We start from the raw sequence: 10,376 nt of genomic DNA, 5'->3' as shown, positions 1-10,376 counted from the left end.
TGCACAAAAAAGATTGTTGTTCAGCCGCTGCCCTTTCAACAACATGTTGTTGATAGGTCTGGTCTCTGGCACGCACTACATCTGCGTACCTCCGTTCTGGGGTAGGTGGTGCGTAGTCCTTTCCTTTTGGCAGGTAGTTTCTGCCCTGTTTCATGTTTATGTGGCGGGGTCTTTGGTGTGCAAAACGGCAGCCTGCACCTTCCTCTCCGTGCCAGCAGACACCTTTCAAATAGAATTTGCATATTCGTGTGTGCTGTCTCTTTCTATCCTTTTTGTTATATGGGGAGTCAGGTTTGCTTCTTTCTTTGGCTGTTTCATCTTTTGTTTTTGTTTTAGTTTTTCCTGCTTTCAATTCTTCTTTCTTGGCCCTTTCACCTCCATGGTTTTTCGTTTTGATGGTGGTAGGGACACTTTCACTCGGGTTTACTTTCCGAGCAGGTTTCTCGCTTGAATCTTCTTTGTTTTCTTGAGTGGGGGTGACATCCTCATCTGCATCCGTGCCTCCATCCTTGTCATTTTTGCTGTGTTTATTATCAAAGATGGCATCAAGGGTGCTGATATGGGATCTTATGAGAGCATAGGAACGTGTGAACTCCTGCTTCTTTCGTTCTATCTGTGCTAATGTTCTCGTATAACCATTGCTCTTCAGTGCAGCAGTGATTATATTATTTGGGTTTTCTCCTTCAGCACAGCGCCAGGCTCCCAAAAACAATGCCAATTCCATGCTTCTCCAGGTTCTGGACATTTTTGTGGTTAATTTATTAATTTATCTATTTATTTTTTTTATTTTAAGTGTGATGGAGGGTAGTGAAGAAATAGAGAAAGAAAGTGTCTATATTTAGAGAGATTAAGTGGCTGAGAGAGAGAGAATGTTCGTGTCTATTTGAGAGGCGGAGAGAGAGAGAGTGTGTTCGTGTCTATTTGAGAGGCTGAGAGAAGAAAGACGTGATAGAGAGAAGTGAAAAGACAGAGAGAGAGGGGGGTATGTATTTATGATAAAGGTTGAGGGTCTGAGAGAAGAAAGGCTGTGTTAGAAGTGAAGAGAAGAGAGAGAAAGATTGTGTCAGGAGAAAAGTAAAGAGAAAGAGAGAGTGTGTGTGTCTATGTATTTATAGTGGAGAGAGAGAGAGAGAAAGAACAGTGGAAGAGAGAAGAATTATGGGATGATGGAATGAAATAAAGAGATAGAGAGAGAGTGTATTTACGTATTTAGAGAGAAGCAATAGAGAAAGGGGGGAAAGACGGTATGATGGAGAAGAGAGCGAGAGAGAGAAGTTATACAAACTCTTGAAAAGGATTCGACTTGGATAGGGAAAAATAAATAAATAAATAAAGGAACGAACAATTATATATTTGGAACTAAAGAAATTCTCTTAAATCGGGAATAATGAAAGTTAAACCTCTCTACAATAATCTCGTAAGTCAAAAGCAAAACAGAAAACACCTTATGTACATTTAACCTTCTATTTTCCCTAATAATAATAATAAGCTTTCAATAAACGACAGAAAAGAAACAGGAACACATAGGTACTTATCTAGTTTTTCCAAAGAGAGATGGGTATTTCCAAGGCAGTTGAAGATTTTAAACTTCTTTTCAAGTTATGGTGACACCATGTGCCGCTAAATACGAGACATTGTTTACGTTTTCTATGTTCGTAAGGGCTTTTACTTCTTCTGTTTTTCCCTTCTATATGTATAATCCAAATGGTTTTTCTATAAATTTGTCTTGTTACGTTTTCACTCAAAAGTTAGTTACTACTAAAGAAGAGAGGTCCCTAACGCGCACCCGCGCTAGCTAGTCGTGAGTAGTCGATCCTACAACAGGTGCGAGTGCGCGTATGCAAATGAATACATTTATTTACGTTGTTTAGAAAAAAAAATTTAATTATTTTGTTCACAAAAATTTTACTAAAAAAGAAAATGCATGAAGTTAACAAAAACAGGTAGTGTGTTATTTTTATTTGATTTGTTTTTTTATTATTTATTTACGTGGTTTAGAAAAAAAATTTAATTAAAAAAAAATTATTTACGTTGTTTAAAAGAAAAATTATTGTTTAATTATTATATTTATTTGTGGTAAGTAGCTACTTACCACAAATAAATATAATAATTAAACAATGCTGGTGTGTTTACGTCCCCGTAACTTAGCGGTTCGGCAAAAAGAGACCGATAGAATAAGTACTAGGCATCCAAAGAATAAATCCTGGAGTCGAATTTCTCGACTAAAAGCGGTGCTCCAGCATGGCCGCAGTCAAATGACTGAAACAAGTAAAAGAGTAAAAAAAAAAGGTATTTGCTTGGAGATAAAAACAAAGTGATGTATCTGACAGAGATTGAACCCTCTATCACTGGCTAACACCCTTACCCACAAGGCCAACTAGACAGCAACAATATTTGGATTGTAAATTGCATATTTAAACCTATCACATCAATAATTAATAAAAAAAATTGGTTGCAGTATCTCATTTTTTTTTTTTCCAGCTAAACTTTTGTAGTCTTGTGTATAAAGACACGTAGAGAGATGACCATAGGATATCCAGGACAAGAATTCAATCTTTTCCTGGGGTCTGGCTTAAAATGTTTGCACCCCACCTCCTTCAGAGATGAATAAAACAAAAACTAAAATTATGTAGTAAGTGCCTCCATCCTAATAACCAAGAGAAATTGAACCTCCAGCCTTCATCTTCACACAAACCATCTTTTCTACTGTACCATGAAGCCAGTGACATTGTTTACATAACAAGTGAAGTATCTAAAGCTATATTAATGATTGTTTATTGATCCTATATAATTGATAGGTTTAAATATATCATTTGTTGATGGCCTGGTGAGTAAAGACTTCTGTCCATAGAAACATCCTGTTGCAGAGTTCAAAACTGCCCTGGACCTTATTAAGGATTTTTTTTTTCTTCTTTTCCATCTCACCAGATACTCTTTTACTTGTTTCAGTCATTTGACTGCGGCCATGCTGGAGCACTGCCTTTAGTCGAGCAAATCGACCCCAGGACTTATTCTTTGTAAGCCTAGTACTTATTCTATCGGTCTCTTTTTGCCGAACTGCTAAGTTACGGGGACGTAAACACACCAGCATCGGTTGTCAAGCGATGGTGGGGGGACAAACACAGACACACATATATATATATATATATATATACGACGGGCTTCTTTCAGTTTCCGTCAACCAAATCCACTCACAAGGCTTTGGTCGGCCCGAGGCTATAGTAGAAGACACTTGCCCAAGGTACCACGCAGTGGGACTGAACCCAGAACCACGTGGTTGGTAAGCAACCTACTTACCACACAGCCATTCCTGCGCGTTAAATAAAGCTATGTAGCAAGAATTCTTTTTGTAGTTCCTGGCAAAGATTGAAACTTTCATCCACATCTTCTCACTGTCTTTAAACAACATTTTGATTTTGTTTAAAAAAAAAAGGCTATTTTAAACTTATTTTTATCATTTGTAATTGATTGGGGGGGGGGGGCTGATTTGACCCTTTAACATAAAGATTTATCAGCCAAATCTATTGCTTATTTATTCACATTTTTTTGAATTAATCATGCATTATCTTGTAGCTTTGAGATTTTGAAGATATGGTTTTAGAATGACATTGTAGGGCAAGTGTGAGAGGCTGGATCTGGCCGGTTTTAACAATAAACAGAGACATATATACACACGTATACATATATAGATAGATATACACACACACATATAAACATATATATTCTGATGTAAGAAGTGAATATTAAAATCTAATTTTATTTCTGAATCTTGAAGTTTAAAATGTTCCTTTATCCCTGATCCCTATTCCTTGTACAGCACATAAAATACAAATTCCAGTAAAATCACACAGAGAGGATTTTTAAGAATCAGAGGCCACCATTAAGGATGGCGGTGGTTTTGGCATTTATTAGAAAGGCAGCGGGTACTTCACTGAAGTGAAATATTAATTCACCCTATGAGTGGACGGCCAATGTCAGCGTTAAGACACAGACTACGTTTATCAAGAAACCAGTTGAAACCTGCAAAGAGAGAAGAAGAATGGTTAATAAAAAAAACTGTGTCACTTTTGAGAGAGAGACAATATAGACTGTGGTACCCAGATTTGAATGGAGAAATTGAATAAGAAATGAGTTTCCTCAAGAAAATTAAACTTGCTTAACGAACTGAAATTTGATTAGTGAACCACAAAGAGATTGTGTATGAATATAAGTTACCAGGGAACCAATTCCTTTGCAATTTGAAGTTTGAACAGCAAACAATGAGTAGACTTTGTATGCATGTAAGCCACTGGGAGAGCATATACAAATCGTATGCTAAATGAACAAATTGTAATAATGAACAGGTTCTTTTTTTTAAGAAAATTATATTCAGTCCAGCAAAAAGGCTGGTTCTAAAAATCTCTCAGAGATGAATGCACTAGCAAGTAATGTTTGTAGCCATTTCGACATGATTGTTTTGTTCGAATGGACTTTATTGCAATTTTTTAACCCCAAGACGACATCTCTAGCTGGTTAATGATGCTAAATCAGACCAGAACCTGGTGCGGCTCTCCAGCTTAGCAGTTTCAGTCAAACTGTCTAATCCAGTGCCACTCAAAGTGGGGGTCCACAGATCGGTGCCGGTACGTGGCGAGTTTCCAGAAAAGAAAGAAACATTATAAAATGCTTATGTAATATTGTATTATTTGTTTACAAAATATAAGGTAAAAAAAAATGAAGAGACTGCACCCTCAGCAATGGCATCAAAGTGAGGCTTCTAAAAACCCTTGGTTTGGCCAATACCATTTTGAGGGTGTGAAATAGGGATCTGGTTGGCTGACCCCAGCTTATTGAGGATGTTGAAGAGATATGCTATGGGTGAGTGATAGGGGTCAGTTGAGTGGCCCTGTAGAGTGAATAGTTCAGTTTTAAGGGAGATGGTCGGAGGGTGGAAACTACAATATTCTGGTCATAATATCAGGGCCCAGAACATCTGGCATGGAAACTAGGTTTGTGGATGACAAATATGAAGAAGGAGAAATGAGATCAAGGACTGACAGAGTGTATGGCTACAGCATGAGTCCATAACGTGTTGTAGGGAGTGATGGCCATATCTGCACACTCTGTCACCTACCCATCAGACTTAAAGGTGAGTATATTCATTCATTCGTTCGTTCGTTCGTTCATTCATTCATTCATTCGTTCGTTCGTTCGTTCATTTATTCATTCATTCATTCACTACTTTATGTAAAATAAGATAGATGTTTTTAGCCACTGACTTACCCTTGATACATCAGCTATGGCAAATCCGCCACCCATAACAAGGACGATACCCCAGGGGAGTTTATTCTGAATGGTTTTCCAGTTAAGTATGGGTGTCCAGTCTTCCAAGTCTTGTCCTAATAAACAGAAACAAAACAGTATTCAGTTAAACACACACACATACACATGCACCATCTTGGTTTTCTGTCATGTATTTCATTCTAAAATAAAAAAAAATTTGGTTGTTGCTGTTTAAACACCCCTAACCCTTGCTCAGTAAACCCAAATCAAACACATGCCTATGATCATATAAAGCCTTGAAGCTGTAAAGACCCTTTTTATTTGTTATTCTCTTATTCTTTTACTTGTTTCAGCCATTTTAAGTGCAGCCATGCTGGAGCACCTCCTTAAAGTGTTTTAGTCAAACAACTCGACCCCAGGAGTTATTTTTTTAAAGTACTAGTACTTATTCTATCATTTCTTTTTTGCTGGACCTCTAAGTTATGGGGACATAAACACAGTTTATGACAATACCAGTTGTCACCCCTCTCCACGTCACTGATGTTATCCAAGGGAAAGGCAAAGGGGCCGATACAGCTTGGCACCAGTGACATTGCAACTCATTTCTACAGCTGAGTGAACTGGAGTAATGTGAAATAAAGTGTCTTGCTCAAGAACACAACACACAGCCCGGTCCATGAATCGAACTCACTACCTCATGAGTGTGAGCCCCATGCTCTAACCACTGAGTTGAGGGACACAAGCATTGATTTGTGTAAACGTCTGTGGTGGAGGAGAGGGGGACACATATATTGAGGGAGTTAAGTAGACAGGTAGATTGGGGGATATATGGACAAGTAAGTGGATATTTGGACGGATTGATAGGTGGACATCTGTATAAGTAGATATGTAGACAGACAAATAGTTGAACAGGTACACCTGATAAGTGGACACAGGTGAACAGGTAGACAGATAAGTGAGTAGGCTGGTGGATGGATAAGTATGTAGACAGGTGATAAGGTACGCAGGTAGATAGATAAGTGGTCAATTAGACATGATAGCTAAGTGGGTAGGTAGACAGGTAGATAAGTAGTTGGACAGGTATACTGATGATTGGATAGAGAGATAGGTCAACAGGTAGACAAATAAGTGGACTGATCTATCTACCTGCAAGGTAGGTAAGTGATAAGGCACACAAATAAGTAGGCAGGAAGATAGATGGACAGGTAAGTTGTTACGTAGACAGGTAGGCATGTAAGTGGACAAGGAGACATGAAATAACAGCAATACACACTGTATCCTTTCTTTGTAAAACTGGAGACTTTGGATGGCAAAATGAACAGAAGAATGGCCATAAAGATGGCAGGTGTGGCATGTTATATACCTATTGAAGACAAAATTAAGACAGGTGTTTCATGAATTACCTGGACATCCTTTTTTTTTATAGATCTAAAGTGATAATTAACATGGCATGTGCTTGATCTTGCAGATCAATGAACAGACTGGGTGAGTCCATTGACTGGATGGACATCAAAGCAAAAATGAGGAGTTTATTTTAATTTATTCTTCAATGCATTTCTCTTTTAATGTTTTTTTCTTTATGTATAATCTACTAAATGTGTCTGTGGAGTGTTCAGCCACTTGCACATTCATGAGCAGCTGCTTCGTCTATCAGATCAACAGGAGCCCTTGTCATCATAATCAATGGAGCACCAGTATGTGTGTGTGTATATATATATATATATATATATATATTTTTTAAATAACGTTGACCACTAACGTGGACAATTAATGTGCTAGAAATAGATCACATCTTGTGTCTATTAAGACCTAAATTGCTCTCAACATGAAATATAGCAGCATATATATACATACGTACATATATATATATATATATATATATATATATATATATATATACATACGTACATATATATATATATATATACAGGGTGTATAACTTAACAAATAAATGCATGAAATTTTAATACAATACAAAGGACATGATGGAAATTAATATGCACAAGTCAAATTTTGCAACACCCCTACATCACAACTTCTTAAGGGTGGAGAGATGAAACTTTTTATCTTGCCACCCACAGCTACCAGATCATCACTAACAATTATTTGACTTTTGTTTTACTAGTTGGTAAATAAGTACTAAGAAAAGAATCACTTTGGTTTAAGCGAGAAGGTTTTCAAACTTTTTGACTTGCGGACCCCTTTATATCTCAGGCTTTACCTTAGGGACCCCCTTATAAACACTTATGAAATTTATACATAAATATTTGCTTAAAATAACATATATTTTTACATTTATTTATTTAACAGTATTTAACAAATAGGTTTATTGTCAATTAAAATATTTCGATTAAAAACCATATATAAAATCAAATTGCCCATAAAAAGTATTTGCTGTCTACGGACTCCCTGTCTTGTCCTTGCGGACCCCCTGTGGTCCGCGGACCACAGTTTGAAAACCCCTGGTTTAAGTAATCCAATAACACACAAACACTATAAGAGAAAAATAAATTTAAAAAAAAACAAAAAACAAACAAGATTTACTTGGGTTTAAACAGCATCTGCCAGCCTCCAGCCTGCTGCAGGTCACGTGTGATCCAGAGCAAAACCAAGAATACAAAACAGAAACCAATGAGAACTTGAGCAAATCTGCAATAAATTGAAGAATTTCGGTCAGGACACAGTGTTTGGTGATGTTAGTGGAGGTGTTGGTGGTGGTAGCATTGAAGATAGTCATGATAGTGGTGATGGTGGTGGTGGTGGTGGTGGTATTATTGATATTAGCAATAGTGATGGTGGTAGTAGTGGTAGTAGTGGTAGTGGTGATGGCATTGGTGTTGGTTGACTTTGGGGCTTTTGGGTTCAGCCCTATGATCAAAACTGTTCCACCCATGACACCCTCACACAAAGATACGTAATTAAGTCAGCAAATTGACCAAGTTATTAGAACATTGGGTAGACTGCCTTGTGATGTTCATCCAAGATCTGTGCTCTCTGAGTTCAAATCCTAGCTAGGTCAACTCTGGCTTTCATTCTTTTCAGGATTAATAAAGAAAAAGTACTGATCTTGGACTCTTGTTAGTTCTTCTTTTTTTTTCTCTTTCACCATTTTCTGTCTGTCTGTCTCTGTCTCTCTTTCTCTAGAAGAAATCAGATGTGGTCAGACCTGATGAGGAATTGGTTCTGTCAATTCTAAAAAATTTCCGCGATATTCTGTATACTTCAACATGGCACTTCTATGGTTCTATCGAGGAATTGAGAACTCAAAATAAGGACAATACAGAAATAAATACACACATGACACAATAAGACTGTGTTCCAGCATGGCCACAACTTCTGGCTAAAATCAGTAAAAAAAAAAAGAAATAAATAACATGCAGACACACAGACAGAACCTTCAGCTGTGTGGTATTCAGTAACAATAACTTTACTCATCATCACCATTATCATCATCATCATTGTCATCACCATTACCATCGTTGTCGTCGGTATGTGTGTGAGTTGGACGGTCTGACAGGCTCTGGTGTGTCCAAGGACTGCATTGCATCCCTATGTCTTCTTTGGTACACTTTCTTTAACAAGAATTCCTCTCCTAACATCAACCACTTTGCAGAATGTATTGGCTGCTGTTTTTCATGGCACCAATTCTAGTAGAGGAAACAGAACAGGTGGTGGATGGTTGTCTTCCATTTGTAAAGAACATAACACTAATGCACAACATATTCACTGAAATAAATATTCTGTAAGTCTTAAGTACTAAGTATATAATAATTAAGAAGTTTGCTTCCCAACCACATGGTTCTGGGTTCATAAATATATATATATATATATATATATATATATATATATATATATATACACACACACACACACATATATATACATATGCAAATACTCAAAAGCATATATGCATGTATATGTATATATACATACATAAATTGTGTACACTAACACACGTGTGTATATCTGTGTAAGCATAGGTACATATATATATACTCACAAGTGTATGTTCATATATATATATATATATATATATTTATCTTACTCTATATGTATGTATATATATATATATATATGTATATATATATGTATGTATATATATATATTTATCTTACTTATATATGTATATATATATATATTTATCTTACTCTATATGTATATATATATATATATATATATATATAGAAAAAAATTAATTAAGGTACTCAGAAACCTGGATGTTTGTACATTTACAGATTTTTATTAATGTCACATATTAAATGAAGCGCTTTTCACCTAGTCGTGTAGGTTTTTCAAATTGTTTTTGAATATATATATATGCATGTGTAGTGCAAAAGAGAGAGAGAGAGAGATAAATAGATAAATCCAGTCAGATCAATAGATATTTGTATGCATTTTTGCACATGTGCGCGCGCACACACACACACACACACACAAAGGTATAAACTTACCTGTAAGAGGAAATATAGGTGTTTTCCCTGTAACTGTTGGCTTTAGAAGCAGTAGTAGTAGTAGTAGTAGTAGTAATAGTGGTGGTTGTTTTGTATCACTCTTTTTGGTGGTATTGTTGGCGTTGTAGGTGGTGATGGAGTAGTTACTGCTGGTAGTCTTGAAGGTATGGCTGGTGGTGGTGATGGTGGTCTCAGAGGTTGTGTTGTTGATGGTTGTGGTGATGGTGGTGGTAGTGGTGATGGTTGAGGTGATGGCGGTGGTGGTGTTGGTAGTGATTGTAGTGGTAGTGGCGGTGTGATGGTGGTGGTGATGGTTGTGATGGTGGTGGTGGTTTTGGTGGTAGCGGCAGCAGTGGTGGTGGTCGTCGTCGTAATGGTGGTGGTGGTGGTGGTGGTGGTAGTGATGGTTGTGATGGTGGTGGTGATGGTGGTGGTGGTTTTGGTGGTAGCGGCAGCAGTGGTGGTGGTCGTCGTCGTAATGTTGGTGGTGGTGGTGGTGGTGGTGGTGGTAGTGATGGTTGTGATGGTGGTGGTGATGGTGGTGGTGGTTTTGGTGGTAGCGGCAGCAGTGGTGGTCGTCGTCGTCGTAATGGTGGTGGTGGTGGTGGTGGTGATGGTTGAGGTGATGGCGGTGGTGGTGTTGGTGGTAATAGTGGCAGTGGT

General features: G+C 37.4%; 1 protein-coding gene across 3 annotated transcripts; it reads right to left on the bottom strand.

Moving 5' to 3' along the window:
- Positions 1-3,448: 3,448 nt before the first annotated feature.
- On the bottom strand, positions 3,449-9,852 carry LOC106883796 (Na(+)/citrate cotransporter). 3 transcript variants are annotated; one of them, XM_014934931.3, is made up of 5 exons: positions 9,714-9,852; positions 8,704-8,909; positions 7,807-7,911; positions 5,263-5,378; positions 3,449-4,020 (listed from the first exon to the last, which is right to left on the bottom strand). In XM_014934931.3, exons 2-5 carry the CDS (start codon positions 8,807-8,809, stop codon positions 3,955-3,957), a joined length of 393 nt encoding a protein of 130 aa, XP_014790417.2. In that variant the 5' UTR covers positions 8,810-8,909; positions 9,714-9,852; the 3' UTR covers positions 3,449-3,954. The 3 variants fall into 3 exon arrangements, with proteins under 3 accessions (XP_014790417.2, XP_089199363.1, XP_089199364.1); XM_089343238.1 differs by lacking the exons at positions 8,704-8,909; positions 9,714-9,852 and adding an exon at positions 6,536-6,625 and having other exon boundaries at positions 3,731-4,020; positions 7,807-7,898; XM_089343237.1 differs by lacking the exons at positions 8,704-8,909; positions 9,714-9,852 and having other exon boundaries at positions 7,807-8,291.
- Positions 9,853-10,376: the final 524 nt, after the last annotated feature.

This window comes from Octopus bimaculoides, chromosome 27, assembly GCF_046866305.1.
Source record: "Octopus bimaculoides isolate indiv1 chromosome 27, ASM4686630v1, whole genome shotgun sequence".
NCBI classification, from domain to species: Eukaryota; Metazoa; Mollusca; class Cephalopoda; order Octopoda; family Octopodidae; genus Octopus; species Octopus bimaculoides.
This window is presented reverse-complemented; position numbering and strand designations above follow the sequence as displayed.

What these genes read in the sequence shown, in the direction of transcription:
- LOC106883796 (XM_089343237.1), bottom strand. Translation starts at nt 8,155, where the DNA reads ATGGGTGGAACAGTTTTGATCATAGGGCTGAACCCAAAAGCCCCAAAG. An exon ending in CAGATGCTGTTTAAACCCAA is followed by an intron (nt 5,379 to 7,806) that starts GTAAATCTTGTT and finishes TCTGTTTATTAG; the next exon opens with GACAAGACTTGGAAGACTGG. An exon ending in CCATAGCTGATGTATCAAGG is followed by an intron (nt 4,021 to 5,262) that starts GTAAGTCAGTGG and finishes CTCTCTTTGCAG; the next exon opens with GTTTCAACTGGTTTCTTGAT.